Below are 19083 nucleotides of genomic sequence, written 5' to 3' on the forward strand. Positions count from 1 at the left end.
GAGAAGATTGAGAGGAGATTTAATAGAGGTATTCAAAATCATGAAGGGTCTAGACAGAGTAGATGGAGAGAAACTGTTCCCATTGGCAGAAGGGTCAAGAACCAGAGGACATAGATTGAAGGTGATTGGCAAAAGAACCAAAAGCGACATGAGGAAAACTTTTTTACACAGCGAGTGGTTAGGATCTGGAATGCACTGCCCGAGGGGGTGGTGGAGGCAGATTCAATCATGGATTTCAAAAGGGAATTGGATAAGTACTTGAACGGAAAAAAATTGCAGGGCTACGGGGATAGGGCGGGGGAGTGGGACTAGCTGGATTGCTCTTGCGTAGAGCCGGCGCGGACTCGATGGGCTGAATGGCCTCCTTCCATGCTGTAACCTTTCTAACATGGAAAACACACACTTTTTTATTACCCCCTAGGATTTTTTTTTCTCCTGGGTTGCTCGCAGCAGTGTCCAGGAGATTAATTCCCGGAGACTCCAGGACAATCCTGGAGGGTTGGCAAACCTAGTCTTTAAGCGTGATGAAATGTAAATAGTGTGCCATGGACGTTGTTTATTTTTTAATTGCAACGGTCCGGTCAAAATTCATCCTTCAACCAACATTGCTTAAAAACAGAATATATATAAATATAAATATATATATACATGGTTATAACATGTAGTCATATTGATTTATACAGCTTAAATACGAGGAATTAGGTGCTTAAGATGGGACCTCATTAAAGTATAATATGCTTAGTGGCATTTATATATAGACATTGTGAACCCAGGATATTACTTATAAGCCGAGTCAAAATTAGTGAAAGGTAAATTTAAACTGGGTGCCAGGAAGCCCTTCTTTACTCAAAGGGCAATTTAAATGTTTGGAATAAGTTGCTGGGATGGGTTGATATAGCCAAAAAAAAACATTAGGGTAGTTGAAACACTAAAGACTGCTTCGCACAAGTGAATTTTTGAAATGCATCGACTGTTGTTATGTGGGCAAATTCTGTGCCAGCAACATCCCACACACTCAGCACCTCCCAAACCTACAACCTCCACCACCTAGAAGGACAAGGGCAGCAGGTGCATGGGAACAACACCACCTGCACGTTCCCCTCCAAGTCACACACCATCCTGACTTGGTCATATATCGCCATTCCTTCATCGTCGCTGGGTCAAAATCCTGGAACTCCCTTCCTAACAGCACTGTGGGAGAACCTTCACCACACGGACTGCAGCGGTTCAAGAAGGCGGCTCACCACCACCTTCAGGGATGGGTAATAAATACTGGCCTCGGCAGCGTCACCTATATCCCAAGAATGAAAAAAAAACTGCAAGGAGTTGAATGACCAGTTCATCTGCATTTTTTTTCGGAGGAATTATATTGGTTCAGTGACTGTATGTGTGCGTAGGCAGGATGTGGGTTTAGAAGTTTGGATCTGGCCCACAAGTAGGCCCAAGTCAGTTCGCTGTGAAAATGTGGGAGAGCAGAGCACGCAGGTCACATTCCTGACCCAACTAAAAGACTCAGTATGTTTGGGCGCATCATTAATGGAGGGGGAAGGGATGGGGGTCGTTACACAGCTCTGCTCATCTATAGTCGGTAAAAATGTTTCTTTATGCTTTTTGTGAAACTTGTTCAGAAAATGAACTTTGCATGAGTGTGGCTGCTTGGAGTATAAGAAACCAGTCTTGGGGGGGGGGGCGCAGAGCACTGGAGACGATGCACTCGTGACCTTGGGGCCTGCATCGCTCGCCCGCCCCCTTGGCATTTACATGACGGCTTACTTAGGGCCGTCCCTGCCACACCGCGCCACAGATCTTGTGGCGAGGCCGCGCGCACGGCCCAGCCCTTTCTCCCTTTCAGTAACGAGCCTCGTCTTTTGACTTGTCTCCGTAGATATCCTACTCACCGAGCGATGAGGATGACAGCGACGACTCGGAAGGAGAGAATCGGGAACTGGCGCTGATTGACCAAGGTAGGGAGCGAAGGGCAGGTCCGTCCTCTGGCATTAATCCTGCTCAGTGTAATTGGAACCAACTGGGGGATGGGCGATGAGTTTGCGCTTTCGATGACCCTTTAACCCTTGACCCCAGGCTGCCCTTTGACCCCCCCGCCCAGTCCCACTCAGTTTAATTGGGGCCAAATGCATTTTAAGCATCTTTTGACTTGCAGGACTTCCCAATCCAACGTTTCTGCTATTACGTAATGTACAACAGCACTTCTACAGACACTGGTGGGCCCTCCGGTAACACACTCGAGTAGCAATTACTCGTGTGAGAGTAGGCAGTGACTGTTCTGCTATTCTACCACAGAGTGCTTCGCAGTAGCCTAATGCTGGCCTCGCCCTACGGTCCAACACTTGCCCACTTTCTATTTGGACTCATTGGTAACTGAGTGGGAGCCTTGGTTGATGCTTTTATTTTTCTCCCTGTCCCCTCCCCCTTCTTCGGTTAATTATAATGTCCCATCCCCCTCCCTCTCCCTCAGTTAATTGTACCGTTACCTCCCCCTCCCTCGGTTAATTGTAGCGTCCCTCCCCCCACCTCGGTTAATTGTAACTTCCCGTCCCCCTCCCTCTCCCTCGGTGAATTGTGGCGTCCCCTCCCCTCCCTCAGTTAATTGTACTGTCCCCTCCCCCTCCCCCCCTCGATTAATTGTACTGTCTCCTCCACCTCGGTTAATTGTAGTGCCCCCTCCTTCTCCCTCGGTTAATTGTAGCGTCCCCTCCCCTCCTCGGTTAATTGTATAGTCCCCTCCTTCTCCCTCGGTTAATTGTAGCGTCCCCTCCCCTCCCTCTCCCTCGGTTAATTGTAGCGTCCCCTCCCCTCCCTCTCCCTCGGTTAATTGTAGCGTCCCCTCCCCTCCTTCTCCCTCGGTTAATTGTATCGTCCCCTCCTTCTCCCTCGGTTAATTGTAGCGTCCCCTCCCCTCCCTCTCCCTCGGTTAATTGTAGCGTCCCCTCCCCTCCCTCTCCCTCGGTTAATTGTACTGTCCCCTCCCCCTCCCTCTCCCTCTCCCTCGGTTAATTGTAATGTCCCCTCCCCCTTCCCCTCCCCCTCCTCGATTAATTGTACCGTCCCCTCCCCCTCCCCCTCTTCGATTAATTGTAGTGCCCCCTCCTTCTCCCTCGGTAAATTGTAGCGTCCCCTCCCCCTCCCCTCCTCGGTTAACTGTAGCGTCCCCTCCCCTCCCCCTTCTTCGGTTAATTGTAGCGTCCCCTCCCCCACCTCAGTTAATTGTAACATCCCCTCCCCCTCCCCGCCCTCAGTTAATTGTAACGTCCCCTCCCCCTCCCCGCCCTCAGTTAATTGTAGAGTCCCCTCCCCCTCCCCGCCCTCAGTTAATTGTAGAGTCCCCTCCCCCTCCCCCACCTCAGTTAATTGTAACATCCCCTCCCCCTCCCCGCCCTCAGTTAATTGTAACGTCCCCTCCCCCTCCCCGCCCTCAGTTAATTGTAGAGTCCCCTCCCCCTCCCCGCCCTCAGTTAATTGTAGAGTCCCCTCCCTCTCCCTCGGTTAATTGTAATGTCCCCTCCCCCTTCTTCGGTTAATTGTAGCATCCCCTCCCCCTCCCCTCCCTCTCCTTCGGTGAATTGTCGAGCCCCCTCCCTCGGTGAATTGTCGAGCCCCCTCCCTCGGTGAATTGTCGAGCCCCCTCCCTCGGTGAATTGTCGAGCCCCCTCCCTCGGTGAATTGTCGAGCCCCCTCCCTCGGTGAATTGTCGAGCCCCCTCCCTCGGTGAATTGTCGAGCCCCCTCCCTCTCTGTCGACTGAGATCACCGGAACGTGTGCTTTTATTTATTTCTAAAGTTTAAAGTGCCGCCCCCCCCCCTTCCCCTCCCCCCCGCCCCCTCCTCTCAGTGTATATGCAAAACGCCAAGAGAAAAATACCTCAACTGGCACCAAGGCTGCCGGCGGTCACCGTAACCAGGTAACCGCTTGGTGAGTTTCAGTAACCTAGGGAACATTGTTTAAAAGGAGGAAGCGTATTCAACTGAAATGTAAGCTAATCCCCAGTACTGTGAATGGGATCTCATCAGAGAATTCTTTACATCCTATCCACTGGGTGCGTTGGTACGTCAATGTTGGTACGCCCAGTGCTACCCTCATTGACCACACTCGGCTATTTTACCCCCAGGTTATGATCGCTCTATATAATTTGGCAGTAGGCCTGTTTCCTTTGGCAACTGGCCGTAGTTGTGTTTTTAAATTTCCCTCCGAGTGTCTCTTGGAGTCAGCTCTGCTTATGTTTCAGCACGGGGAGGGGTGGGGTGGGGTAGAGGGACTGGTAGAACCCCACAACCTTCAGAGATCTTTGCACTCCTCCAATTCTGCCCTCTTGCACCTCCTCGATTTCCTTCGCCCCCTCCATTGGCGGCCGTGCCTTCAGCTGCCTAGGCCCTGAGCTCTGGAGTTCTCTCCCTAAACCGCTCCGCCTCTCTACCTCTCTCTCCTCCTTTTAAGACGCTCCTTGAAACTTCGACCAAGCTTTCGGCCACCCGCCCCGAGGTACTTCACGGGAGCTCCTGTGAAGCGCCTTGGGACGTTCTGCTACGTTAAAGGCGCTATATAAATGAATCTCGTTGCTGTAGAGAAACCCCATCCTCCAGCACTGACGGTATTAAAGAGCGTGCTACCTTCATGAGATGAAGTTTGGCAAACCTTTTATTACCACACAGGGAGGGGAGAATGGCCAGAAGAGACGAGTGTCTTGCAGAGCGACATGACCATGTGTTTCAGTGCCACTTGCGTTACCGCGTCAGGTACTCGTGAGCGTGGATTTGCTAACTATTTTTTTTTTTAGGTGGGGAGATGGTTCCCCTTTAAACGTGTCCACCAGTGGAATCACATCTGTGGTAAATGTCAACCCCAGTAAAGAGAGGGAGCCCAGTGAAACAATCGCCTGGAGGCTATAACGCTACAAACTGGTCAAGGACCAGGGTCTGGAGCAGGGGCGGGGGAAAGGGCTGATTTTTAGTCTGCATTAGACACTTATAATATGATATCTGGTTTATACTAATACAAAACCTCCACAGTGTACTCGGGGTTTAGGTTACGCTCCAGGTTGTGTCGTTTTTTTAATATCTTTTATTATCTAAATAAATACCCTGCCTCATTATCATAGAATCATAGAAATATCAACACAGAAGGAGGCCATTCAACCCATCGTGCCTGTGCTATCTCTCACAGGAGCTTTCTACCCTAATCTCATTTTCCCTGCTCTCCCCATACCCTTTATTATTTTTCTTGTTCAAATGTTTACCCCCTTAAATGTTTGTGATTTGACTTGGCTATCATAGCCTCTTGTGGTAATATATTCCACAACAAGCTTTGTCTGGAAAAACTGTCTGACTTCCGCCTTTCCCTCCTCAGTAATTTACCGTCCAGTGGGACGAAAAAGAAATAGTATTTCATTGTGCTACCTTTTCTTCCACAGTGCTGTCGCATCACTCGTGATCTTCCCTCCCCCATGAGCCGCCATCTTCTTTTGCCTCATGGTTATCCAGCACTGTGTACTTAGGTGTACCTTCAGATGCCCAGAGTTTCCTGCTCCGCCTCTACCTGAATCCTTCTTCCTTTCTAATGGACGGCCACCCGATCCTCTTCCTCTCCCTCTTCCCCTGCCTCACTATGTCTCTCTCTAGTTGTTGGGTGATCATCTCTTGTAACGTGCATTCCTGGAACCCGTCCTCCTTCTGAGGGAGTCCAAAACTAGAGGTCATCAATATAAAATAGTTGCTAATAAATCCAGTAGGGAATTCAGGAGAAACTTCTTTACCCAAAGAGTGGTAAGAATATAGAATGTGCTACCGCAAGGAGTAGTTGAGGCAAATAGCATAGATGCTCTTAAGGGGAAGCTTGATAAGCATATGAGGGAGAAAGGAATAGAAAGGATATGCTGATAGGGTTAGATGAAGAGGGGAGCGAGGAGGTGCGTGTGGAGCATAAACGCTGTCATAGACTATTTGGGCTGAATGGCCTGTTTCTGTGCTGTTGTTTTGATGTAACTCGATGTAACTGTCTGGAGAGAAGGCCACCAGCTGTTTCTCGAGCTCAGTAACTTTGGGCTCGAGCGAGTCCATCCCAACGCACTTTGTACAGCTGCGGTTGTCTTGCGACGCTTGGTCTCCGGAAAGTTCCACACCACACTGGTTCCCGCTGGCCTGCCACGATAAACAGACACAAAGGACCAAGAAACTGGAATAATGCAAAGAATTTTAGAGCAGACTACACTCCAGAGCCGAGCTCCATTTGGACCGAACTCATTGTATTCACTCAGTTGTTTTCTCCCTTCAGTTCAGGCCAGACTCCTTGTCAGCCAAACACGACCACTCAACAGTTAACTAGTCAAAAATTATAATTTAATACTTACCCTCTTACTCGGCTCATATACCTGAGTATAGAAGATAAAAGGGGTGATCTAATTGAGGTGATTAAAGGTAGAGAGAGAGAAACTTTTTCCTCTGGTGGGGGAGTCCTGAACAAAGGGGGCATAACCTTAAAATTAGAGCTAGGTTGGTCAGGGGTGACGTCAGGAAGCACTGCTTCACACAAAGGGGAGTGGAAATCTGGAACTCTCTGAGGTTGGGGGTCAATTGAAAAATTTCAAAACAGATTGATGGATTTTTGTCAGACAACGGTATTAAGGGTTATGGAGCCAATGCGGGTAGATGGAGTTAAGATACAGATCAGCCATGATCTAATTGAATGGTGGAACAGGCTTGAGGGGCTGAATGGCCTACTCTTGTTCTTATGTTCCTACTCCAGTTCAAGCCAAACTTGCCTTCTCACTCCGCTGGCCTCTGTTGTGGTAGGAATATACAGCTTATAGCTGTTTTACAGCGTATGTATATGGTACATTTCTAGCCTGTTGCGTGTCTCCGATTTCCTTCACTCCACCATTGGTGGCCGTACCTTCAGCTGTCCAGGCCCTAATCTCTGGAATTCCCTCCCTAAACCTCTCCGCCTCTCTACCTCTCTCTCCTCCTTTAAGTCGCTCCTTAAAACCTACTTCTTCATCTGTCCTAATATCTCTTTATGTGGCTCGGTGTCAAATTTTGTTCGATAACGTTCCCGTGAAGTGCCTTGGGACATTTTACTATGTCAAAGGTGCTATATAAATGCAAGTTGTTGTTGTTATTCTGAGATCATTACTGTACTAAATATGAGCAACCTGTGATCTTGTACACTGCATGTGTACAACTGCCATTACTGTGACACACATGAGCTGTAGAGCACTGGATGTTTTATTTTAATCGGGAAACCTTGGTGAAGGTACAAGGTCCATTGTGTAGGGTGTTACCAAGGTTGGAAAGAGGAGGAGGAAAATCAAGATGTAGTGTTGAGGTGATGCCAAACTCGGGGGGGCGCGTGGTTTAAGGATCAAGGATTGTTGGGCGAAGATAAGAATGAGGGAGGGGAAGGGGGTTCTATCGTGTTGCGTACTGGAAAAGAACGAGTTAAAGTCGGAGAAAATACGATGAGTTTGAATTTTCAATGAGTGAATTGTCAGGCTTTATGCAGTAGTTACTGTAAACATACTAAATTGAAAGGTCTCATTAGGCTCCTGAAAATGTTTACTAGGACTCTTGAGAATTATATGGTCAAGTTCTTTCTCAAGCTCTGGTAAACACGGACTGCGGACTGTCAAGTGTGTGCTCGTTGCAGCAACCTCGGTTCGAATCTGAGTGACGGCACAGCTTGCTTTAGCTAGCACAGGCACGATGGGCCGAATGGCCGCCTTCTGTACCGTATCATTCTATGATTGTTTTTTTTAAACAAAAAATAGGGGCGCTGGTTGATGTAAAACGATAAGCTGCAGAAAACAAATTGTAATCTTGCTTTTCTAAACTCTTCCGCAGAAAGTCAAAGGAATTGCCGTTTGGCGCCGTTGGCTTCAAATCATCTACAAAACCAGGAGAACCTCTGCAAAGTACGGACCATATTTGACCCCCTGGACTGCGATAGCTCCGAGGAGGAACTGGAACGCATTAACCGAGAATTTGGAGGGGAGAAGCGCAAGTGGTCTCAGGTGAACAGACTCAGTTGCTATAGCGACAGCACATCCTCCAGCGACGAGGAAGTCAAAGACTTGTGCGGCATGTCCTTCAAGCCTGTACAGCAGGCCGAACAGAAGTATAGCCGCAGCAGCCCCGTGCTATTCAGTGCCTCCCCCCCCAAGAGACTCCATCCCTTGGTTCGAGGACCCTCAGGACAGATTATACTAGCTAGCGTCGGGACCTCTTTTGACCAGGCGACACCGTGCAAAAGACACCGGCAGGGCCAAGGTGATGACTTCAGCAGACCGAGCCTGGACTTGGAAAAGATGCAACAGGTTGGTGCAAAGTTGACTGTGAGTCTAACTTAAGTGGGTAATGCTTCATAATACAGCCCCTGAGGATACAGCTCCTGTTACACGATGGCCTGATCTTCTGAGGAGCTGTTTAATGGGTAGGCCCAATGTGAATCAGCTCCTGAGCTCCAGCTCGCCAGGATGTGATATAGCTCTTGAGGATAAGTAGGCCCAACGTAAGAGAGCTGCTCAGTTTCGTCCAGCTCCTCAGGACAGGATTGCACAATGTATACAGCTCCCGAGGACAGGTGGGTCTCATTTAATACAGATTCTAAACGTAGGGAGGCCCGATGTAAAACCGCTTGTGAGGACAGGGAGGCCCGATGTAAAACTGCTTGTGAGGACAGGGAGGCCCGATGTAAAACTGCTTGTGAGGACAGGTAGGCCTGATGTAAAACCGCTTGTGAGGACAGGTAGGCCTGATGTAAAACCGCTTGTGAGGACAGGGAGGCCCGATGTAAAACTGCTTGTGAGGACAGGTAGGCCTGATGTAAAACCGCTTGTGAGGACAGGTAGGCCTGATGTAAAACCGCTTGTGAGGACAGGTAGGCCCGATGTAAAACCGCTTGTGAGGACAGGTAGGCCCGATGTAAAACTGCTTGTGAAGACAGGTAGGCCTGATGTAAAACTGCTTGTGAAGACAGGTAGGCCTGATGTAAAACTGCTTGTGAGGACAGGTAGGCCTGATGTAAAACCGCTTGTGAGGACAGGTAGGCCTGATGTAAAACCGCTTGTGAGGACAGGTAGGCCTGATGTAAAACCGCTTGTGAGGACAGGTAGGCCCGATGTAAAACTGCTTGTGAGGACAGGTAGGCCTGATGTAAAACCGCTTGTGAGGACAGGTAGGCCCGATGTAAAACCGCTTGTGAGGACAGGTAGGCCTGATGTAAAACTGCTTGTGAAGACAGGTAGGCCCGATGTAAAACCGCTTGTGAAGACAGGTAGGCCTGATGTAAAACTGCTTGTGAAGACAGGTAGGCCCGATGTAACACTGCTTGTGAGGACAGGTAGGCCTGATGTAAAACTGCTTGTGAGGACAGGTAGGCCCGATGTAAAACTGCTTGTGAAGACAGGTAGGCCTGATGTAAAACTGCTTGTGAAGACAGGTAGGCCCGATGTAAAACCGCTTGTGAAGACAGGTAGGCCTGATGTAAAACTGCTTGTGAAGACAGGTAGGCCCGATGTAAAACCGCTTGTGAAGACAGGTAGGCCTGATGTAAAACTGCTTGTGAGGACAGGGAGGCCTGATGTAAAACCGCTTGTGAGGACAGGTAGGCCCGATGTAAAACCGCTTGTGAGGACAGGGAGGCCCGATGTAAAACCGCTTGTGAGGACAGGGAGGCCCGATGTAAAACCGCTTGTGAAGACAGGGAGGCCCGATGTAAAACCGCTTGTGAGGACAGGGAGGCCCGATGTAAAACCGCTTGTGAGGACAGGGAGGCCCGATGTAAAACCGCTTGTGAAGACAGGGAGGCCCGATGTAAAACCGCTTGTGAGGACAGGGAGGCCCGATGTAAAACCGCTTGTGAGGACAGGGAGGCCCGATGTAAAACCACTTGTGAGGACAGGGAGGCCCGATGTAAAACCGCTTGTGAGGACAGGGAGGCCCGATGTAAAACTGCTTGTGAGGACAGGTAGGCCCGATGTAAAACCGCTTGTGAGGACAGGGAGGCCCGATGTAAAACCGCTTGTGAGGACAGGTAGGCCCGAAGGTGGGAGGGTGAAGGGTAAATTTGCGGCGACGGTGCCGATGAGGAATCTCATCAATGATAGCAGCATCCATTTGCTCATAATAACTGGAAACCACAGCGACGTCGATTGTGATAAACCAGCAGACCGTAACGAGACCTTTTTTAAAATCAGTCAGTGAAAGTTCAGATTCCAGGGCAGGACTCCTGTCCCTCACTGCTCGTGTCTGCTAACGAGGGGTGTGGGTGGGTGGCTGGGGATGTCTGGAGATTCCTCCGTGTTAAACTCAGGCTTGCTTTAACAAGACCCAGGAGAGAAGGGAGGAGGAAAGCCCACACGAGAGCCCTTTTAAGCAGGGCGTCCTTTGGTGCACAACAGCACGTATTCACTTCAGAAAAGCCTGTGAACTGTCTGCCAACAGCGCAGAGAAGCCAGAAAGGTCCCATTAGACTCCTGAAAACGTTTGGTAGGGCTCTAGAGAATTATATGGTCAAGTTCTTTCTCAAGCTCTGGTAAACATGTGACTGCCAGAAGCTGCCGACTGTTCAGTATGCGACCTATTGATTTTTTTTTTATAAAGAAAAGTGTGCAAATGTAAGTTTTAGTCACTTGACCCCCCCCCAGAAACGTCCCAGCGCGACAGATGGGTAGACAGATCGGCTTAACATCTCACTTAAAGGGTGACATTTCTAACGATGCAGTGCTCCCTCACCCCTGTACTGAACTGGAATGCTCTGGCCCTGGAAAGGGGCTTTGAAAATGGGAGGGCAACTTGATAATCTTATCATAGAATCGGTGTTATTTTATATAAAAAGAAGCATATGGGATTCTAGTCTTTATAAATAAGGGTGTAGAGTACAAAAGCAAAGAGGTATCATATAGCAGGTATGGCACAGAAGGAGGCCATTCGGCCCTTCGTGCCTGTGCTGGCTCTGTGAAAGAGCTATCCATTTTGTCCCACCCCCCTCTGCTCTTTCCCCATAGCCCTGTAAATTTTTTCCCTTCTAGTATTTATCCAATTCCTTTTTGAAAGTTATTATTGAATTTCCTTCCACCTCCCTTTCAGGCAGTGCGTTCCAGATCATTACAACTTGCTGCGTATAAAAAAAAAATGTTTCCTCATCTCGCCTCTGGCTCTTTTGCTGATCACCTTAAATCTGTGTCCGCTGGTTACCGACCCTACTGCCGCTGTCAAATTTTGTTCCTGCGCCCCCTTTAATATTGTACCATTTATTTTATATTGCCTCTCCTCATCCTTCCTATCAAAATGTATCACTTCACACTTCTCTGCATTAAATTCCATCTGCCATGTGTCTGCCCATTTCACCAGTCTGTCTATGTCCTCTTGAAATCTATTACTATCCTCCACATTGTTTACTGCATTTCCGAGTTTCGTGTTATCTGCAAACTTTGAAATTAGAGGTAACTTTCTTTTGTTAGGCGGCTGTCAAAATGTTCTGTCCAGTTTTGGGCACCTTATTTTTGAAAAGATGTCCAGGTCATGGAGATTGTACAGGTGAAGTACACTATAATGATAGGAGGGATGTGGGGCTTTAGTTATGAGGAAACACTAGAGAAGCTGGACCTATTTTATTTGGGGAAAAATAGTTAAGAGGAAATCTGATAGAAGTATTCAAATTTATAAAGGGTTTTGATAAGATAAATACGGAAGAAACTATTTCCAGTGGTTAATGAGCCCAGTAGTCTGAGGGCATAAATTTAAGATTATCACCAAGATTAAGAGATTATTGTTTTTGTTTACAAAGAGGGCTGCATATAGCGATATCACTATTCCCAACCAGAATAGAACGATTGGGTAATTCCCCCGTCAATCACGCCTGGAGACCGCACTGCTGTAAGTGACTGGGGACTGATTTTACGCACATAATTTGTATTACGTAACTATCCTCTTCTCACTGCATTTTGCTGGAGAAATCACCCTGCTTTTATTGGGAGAAGTTGCTGCAGTTTTGGTCATGAGTTCTGTTTGCTGCAGTTCGTCGAGACTCTTTTTAAAATAGGCTCTGCAGACGCTTTGCTGTAGTGCGCTGTTTAAACAGACTCTGTTTGCTGAGTAAATAGACTTTGTTTGCTGTAAAATACACTGTTTGCTGTGAGTCCCACCCCACCTCCAACTCATTGGCTGTCACAGTGGTGTCACTAGACACTCTGCCCACAAAGAGAGTTGTTAGAACGTGGAATGCCTTACCAATACTATACGAAAACTGGTGAGGCTCTGGTTCATATTACAGCAGTTAGCACGAGTGCGTGCAGATATTGTCTCCAATCACTGCACTACTGCTCGTTGAAAGTAAAGGACTTGTATTTATATAGCGCCTTTCACAACCTCAGGACGTCCCAAAGCAGTTTACAGCCGACGAAGCACTTTTTGAAATGTAGTCACTGTTGTAATTTAGGAAAATCTCTGTTTCCACCATTGGAACACTGGCAAAACCACTTCACCTTCTTTCAAAAGCCTCCTAAAAAATCTATCTCTTCAAAGCCCCACCCCCTTCCCCTAATAATCCTTCCCGTCTCCTGCTTGCTGTCATCCTTTGCCCCTCGTAAAGCACTCTGAGATGGTGCACGAGGGACGACGCTGTATCGATGTGAGAAGTTGTTCGGAAACCATGACTGTCAAACTTGCCTTGGCATCCAGGAGGGAGAGGGAGATGGGAGAGGGGAGTAGGGAAGTGAGTGAATGCCATGGTTATTCTGCATTGAATAATGTGTCACACTGACTGCGGTCTAACTGGGAGTGAAGTCACCAAACTGATGGCGCATGGAATGTTGAGGGAATGGTTTCACCTGGAAGCTGGGGTCACGAACCGCTCCCCCTTCAAAGCACTGGACACTTTTTCAACTCTTGTTTATGAACTTTTTGGCATTGGCAAAGAGCTGACTGTGCTGTCAGCTTCTCATGAAGATTAAAAATGCAGCAGGTACTTGAATGCTGCTGAGTGGAACCACCGCCCATGCACGCAGATCTGTCCGTCCTCTGTTCGAGGCCTGGGATTGGGGGAACCCTGTCCGTCCTCTGTTCGAGGCCCGGGATCGGGGGAACCCTGTCCATCCTCTGTTGGAGGCCCGGGATCGGGGGAACCCTGTCCGTCCTCTGTTCGAGGCCCTGGATCGGGGGAACCCTGTCCGTCCTCTGTTCGAGGCCCGGGATCGGGGGAACCCTGTCCATCCTCTGTTGGAGGCCCGGGATCGGGGGAACCCTGTCCGTCCTCTGTTGGAGGCCCGGGATCGGGGGAACCCTGTCCATCCTCTGTTCGAGGCCCGGGATCGGGGGAACCCTGTCAGTCCTCTGTTCGAGGCCTGGGATCGGGGGAACCCTGTCCGTCCTCTGTTCGAGGCCTGGGATCGGGGGAACCCTGTCCGTCCTCTGTTTGAGGCCCGGGATCGGGGGAACTCTGTCCGTCCTCTGTTCGAGGCCCTGGATCGGGGGAACCCTGTCAGTCCTCTGTTCGAGGCCCGGGATCGGGGGAACCCTGTCCGTCCTCTGTTGGAGGCCCTGGATCGGGGGAACCCTGTCCGTCCTCTGTTGGAGGCCCTGGATCGGGGGAACCCTGTCCGTCCTCTGTTCGAGGCCTGGGATTGGGGGAACCCTGTCCGTCCTCTGTTCGAGGCCCGGGATCGGGGGAACCCTGTCCGTCCTCTGTTGGAGGCCCTGGATCGGGGGAACCCTGTCCGTCCTCTGTTGGAGGCCCTGGGTCGGGGGAACCCTGTCCGTCCTCTGTTCGAGGCCCGGGATCGGGGGAACCCTGTCCGTCCTCTGTTCGAGGCCCTGGATCGGGGGAACTCTGTCCGTCCTCTGTTCGAGGCCCTGGATCGGGGGAACCCTGTCCGTCCTCTGTTCGAGGCCCTGGATCGGGGGAACCCTGTCCGTCCTCTGTTCGAGGCCCTGGATCGGGGGAACCCTGTCCGTCCTCTGTTCGAGGCCCTGGATCGGGGGAACTCTGTCCGTCCTCTGTTCGAGGCCCGGGATCGGGGGAACCCTGTCCGTCCTCTGTTCAAGGCCCTGGATCGGGGGAACTCTGTTCGAGGCCCTGGATCGGGGGAACTCTGTCCGTCCTCTGTTCAAGGCCCGGGATCGGGGGAACTCTGTCCGTCCTCTGTTCGAGGCCTGGGATCGGGGGAACCCTGTCCGTCCTCTGTTGGAGGCCCGGGATCGGGGGAACCCTGTCCATCCTCTGTTCGAGGCCCGGGATCGGGGGAACCCTGTCCGTCCTCTGTTCAAGGCCCGGGATCGGGGGAACCCTGTCCGTCCTCTGTTCGAGGCCCTGGATCGGGGGAACCCTGTCCGTCCTCTGTTCGAGGCCCTGGGTCGGGGGAACCCTGTCCGTTCTCTGTTCGAGGCCCGGGATCGGGGGGACCCTGTCCGTCCTCTGTTCGAGGCCCTGGATCGGGGGAACCCTGTCCGTCCTCTGTTCGAGGCCCGGGATCGGGGGAACCCTGTCCGTCCTCTGTTCGAGGCCCGGGATCGGGGGAACCCTGTCCGTCCTCTGTTCAAGGCCCTGGATCGGGGGAACCCTGTCCGTCCTCTGTTCGAGGCCCGGGATCGGGGGAACCCTGTCCGTCCTCTGTTCAAGGCCCTGGATCGGGGGAACCCTGTCCGTCCTCTGTTCGAGGCCCGGGATCGGGGGAACCCTGTCCGTCCTCTGTTCAAGGCCCTGGATCGGGGGAACTCTGTCCGTCCTCTGTTCGAGGCCCAGGATCGGGGGAACCCTGTCCGTCCTCTGCTCGAGGCCCTGGGTCGGGGGAACCCTGTCCGTCCTCTGCTCGAGGCCCTGGATCGGAGGAACTCTGTCCGTCCTCTGTTCGAGGCCTGGGATCGGGGGAACTCTGTCCGTCCTCTGTTCGAGGCCCTGGATCGGGGGAACCCTGTCCGTCCTCTGCTCGAGGCCCTGGGTCGGGGGAACCCTGTCCGTCCTCTGCTCGAGGCCCTGGATCGGGGGAACTCTGTCCGTCCTCTGTTCGAGGCCCTGGATCGGGGGAACTCTGTCCGTCCTCTGTTCGAGGCCCTGGGTCGGGGGGACCCTGTCCGTCCTCTGTTCGAGGCCCTGGATCGGGGGAACTCTGTCCGTCCTCTGTTCGAGGCCCTGGATCGGGGGAACCCTGTCCGTCCTCTGTTCGAGGCCCTGGATCGGGGGAACCCTGTCCGTCCTCTGTTCGAGGCCCTGGATCGGGGGAACTCTGTCCGTCCTCTGTTCGAGGCCCTGGATCGGGGGAACTCTGTCCGTCCTCTGCTCGAGGCCCTGGATCGGGGGAACTCTGTCCGTCCTCTGTTCGAGGCCCTGGGTCGGGGGAACTCTGTCCGTCCTCTGTTCGAGGCCCTGGATCGGGGGAACCCTGTCCGTCCTCTGTTCGAGGCCCTGGATCGGGGGAACCCTGTCCGTCCTCTGTTCGAGGCCTGGGATTGGGGGAACCCTGTCCGTCCTCTGTTGGAGGCCCGGGATCGGGGGAACCCTGTCCGTCCTCTGTTCGAGGCCCAGGATTGGGGGAACCCTGTCCGTCCTCTGTTCGAGGCCTGGGATTGGGGGAACCCTGTCCGTCCTCTGTTCGAGGCCCTGGATCGGGGGAACCCTGTCCGTCCTCTGTTCGAGGCCTGGGATTGGGGGAACCCTGTCCGTCCTCTGTTCGAGGCCCTGATTCCTTGGAGTGCTTCCACCTCCTATCAATGGTATTGGTTTGGTCTGTTGTGAAGTTTGTTCTATTTTGGTCTAGGTCTCCACCAGGTCTTTTTATGCAGTGGTGTATAGAGTGGTGTATATGGCAATCTGTTAAAATCTGACCATAATCAAAATAGCTTCCTTACCTGGGGCTGATTTAGGGAAGGACACTCACTCCGAGTACCCTTCCCCTTACAAAATACCCTCCTATTATACCAGACAGGTCTCGTGTAAATGAATTGAGAGAAATTTGCTTTTACCCACTTAATACAAGTTCACACGAGGTGCAGTGGTCTGAATTACAGTAATTGGAGAATTAGGTACTTTGTGAACATTTATTTATATATCAAGATGACTCGAGTGGAATCGTGGGGTGGGGGAGGGGGTTACATTAGGTTCCTCTTTCATTTACACGATTTAGTTCTGCAACTGAATTGATAACAGTGTTGTTACAGTGGGTATAAAAATTGGGTGATGTAATGGGTGAATAGGGGACTGGGTGATGTAATGGGTCAATAGGGGACTGGGTGATGTAATGGGTCAATAGGGGACTGGGTGATGTAATGGGTGAATAGGGGGCTGGGTGATGTAATGGGTGAATAGGGGGCTGGGTGATGTAATGGGTCAATAGGGGACTGGGTGATGTAATGGGTCAATAGGGGGCTGGGTGATGTAATGGGTGAAGAGGGGACTGGGTGATGTAATGGGTCAATAGGGGACTGGGTGATGTAATGGGTCAATAGGGGACTGGGTGATGTAATGGGTGAAGAGGGGACTGGGTGATGTAATGGGTGAAGAGGGGACTGGGTGTTGTAATGGGTGAAGAGGGGGCTGGGTGATGTAATGGGTCAATAGGGGACTGGGTGATGTAATGGGTGAAGAGGGGACTGGGTGATGTAATGGGTGAAGAGGGGGCTGGGTGATGTAATGGGTCAATAGGGGACTGGGTGATGTAATGGGTGAAGAGGGGACTGGGTGATGTAATGGGTGAATAGGGGACTGGATGATGTAATGGGTCAATAGGGGACTGGGTGATGTAATGGGTCAATAGGGGACTGGGTGATGTAATGGGTGCAGAGGGGACTGGGTGATGTAATGGGTCAATAGGGGACTGGGTGATGTAATGGGTCAATAGGGGACTGGGTGATGTAATGGGTGAAGAGGGGACTGGGTGATGTAATGGGTGAAGAGGGGACTGGGTGATGTAATGGGTCAATAGGGGACTGGGTGATGTAATGGGTGAAGAGGGGACTGGGTGATGTAATGGGTCAATAGGGGACTGGGTGATGTAATGGGTCAATAGGGGACTGGGTGATGTAATGGGTCAATAGGGGACTGGGTGATGTAATGGGTGAAGAGGGGACTGGGTGATGTAATGGGTGAAGAGGGGACTGGGTGATGTAATGGGTGAATAGGGGACTGGGTGATGTAATGGGTGAATAGGGGGCTGGGTGATGTAATGGGTCAATAGGGGACTGGGTGATGTAATGGGTGAATAGGGGACTGGGTGATGTAATGGGTGAATAGGGGACTGGGTGATGTAATGGGTCAATAGGGGACTGGGTGATGTAATGGGTGAATAGGGGACTGGGTGATGTAATGGGTGAATAGGGGACTGGGTGATGTAATGGGTCAATAGGGGACTGGATGTTGTAATGGGTCAATAGGGGACTGGGTGATGTAATGGGTCAATAGGGGACTGGGTGATGTAATGGGTGAAGAGGGGACTGGATGTTGTAATGGGTCAATAGGGGACTGGGTGATGTAATGGGTCAATAGGGGACTGGGTGATGTAATGGGTCAATAGGGGACTGGGTGATGTAATGGGTCAATAGGGGACTGGGTGATGTAATGGGTGAATAGGGGACTGGGTGATGTAATGGGTGAAGAGGTGACTGGGTGATGTAATGGGTGAATAGGGGACTGGATGTTGAAATGGGTGAAGAGGGGACTGGCTGTTGTAATGGGTGAAGAGGTGACTGGGTGATGTAATGGGTGAAGAGGGGACTGGATGTTGAAATGGGTGAAGAGGGGACTGGATGTTGTAATGGGTGAATAGGGAACTGGATGTTGTAATGGGTGAAGAGGGGACTGGATGTTGTAATGGGTGAATAGGGGACTGGATGTTGTAATGGGTGAATAGGGGACTGGATGTTGTAATGGGTGAAGAGGGGACTGGATGTTGTAATGGGTGAAGAGGGGACTGGATGTTGTAATGGGTGAATAGAGGACTGGCTGTTGTAATGGGTGAATAGGGGACTGGATGTTGTAATGGGTGAAGAGGGGACTGGATGTTGTAATGGGTGAATAGGGGACTGGATGTTGTAATGGGTGAATAGGGGACTGGATGTTGTAATGGGTGAAGAGGGGACTGGATGTTGTAATGGGTGAATAGGGGACTGGATGTTGTAATGGGTGAATAGGGGACTGGATGTTGTAATGGGTGAATAGGGGACTGGATGTTGTAATGGGTGAATAGGGGACTGGATGTTGTAATGGGTGAATAGGGGACTGGATGTTGTAATGGGTGAATAGGGAACTGGATGTTGTAATGGGTGAATAGGGGACTGGATGTTGTAATGGGTGAATAGGGGACTGGATGTTGTAATGAGTGAAGAGGGGACTGGATGTTGTAATGGGTGAAGAGGGGACTGGATGTTGTAATGGGTGAATAGGAGACTGAGTGATATTGAGTGTGTGGGTGGGTGTGTACATGTGCTCGATCATGCGTGCGCGTAGGTCGGTGTGTACATGCGTGTGAGTGTGATATTGAGGTCGATTTTAGGATGGCCGAGCGGATGCGTTGGGGGGGCTTGTAAAATCGGGGAATCCCGGAGCGGGTCCAGAGCCCGGCTCCAACCCGCCCACTTCCGGGTTCCCCAGTGACGCGTTCGGGTGTGCGCGCAGCTCCCGCATACGGGACTCCCACCGGCAATTAAAGCTGGCGGGATGACAATTTAAATACTTACTTGCCTAGTTGAGGTACTTGGCAGACCTCATTGATTTTGGCAGGGGTGCAATTTTCATGGATCCTCAGCATGTTTCCCATGCTGTGGGAAACACTCCCTGTTGGAGCAGACGTGTTTCAGCCAGCAGCCAGTGGGAGAGGCAAATAATTTTTTGACAGTTGGGGGGCACCTCATTTATTGCAGCAGGGCACTCTGTCACTTCAGACAAAGTTTTGGCTGCAACACCTTTGTCTTTCCACTCAAAATTATTAATTTATACCCTAAACTCTGCTGTGCATACACATTTACCTACTTTGCGGACCCCCTCAAACTCACACCATCAGGATGGGGGACACCCTGGCTGCATTCATCACTTCATCTGAGGACGAGCAACATCACCAGCCTCGCCAGGCATGCCGTCCATCTCTGC

The 19083-nt window shown here is 51.0% G+C and overlaps 1 protein-coding gene across 3 annotated transcripts in view; it reads left to right on the forward strand.

The window, feature by feature from the left end:
• si:dkey-16j16.4 (uncharacterized) overlaps positions 1-19083 on the forward strand; it is a 106233-nt gene that overhangs the window by 7997 nt on the left and 79153 nt on the right. For all 3 annotated transcript variants that reach the window (XM_067983909.1, XM_067983908.1, XM_067983907.1), the window contains exons 2-3: positions 1886-1964; positions 7851-8323. In XM_067983909.1, coding sequence (XP_067840010.1) covers positions 1886-1964; positions 7851-8323 — 552 coding nt within the window. The remainder of the gene's footprint in view (positions 1-1885; positions 1965-7850; positions 8324-19083) is intronic.

The sequence above is a fragment of the Heptranchias perlo genome, chromosome 5 (genome assembly GCF_035084215.1).
Source record: "Heptranchias perlo isolate sHepPer1 chromosome 5, sHepPer1.hap1, whole genome shotgun sequence".
Lineage (NCBI taxonomy): Eukaryota > Metazoa > Chordata > Chondrichthyes > Hexanchiformes > Hexanchidae > Heptranchias > Heptranchias perlo.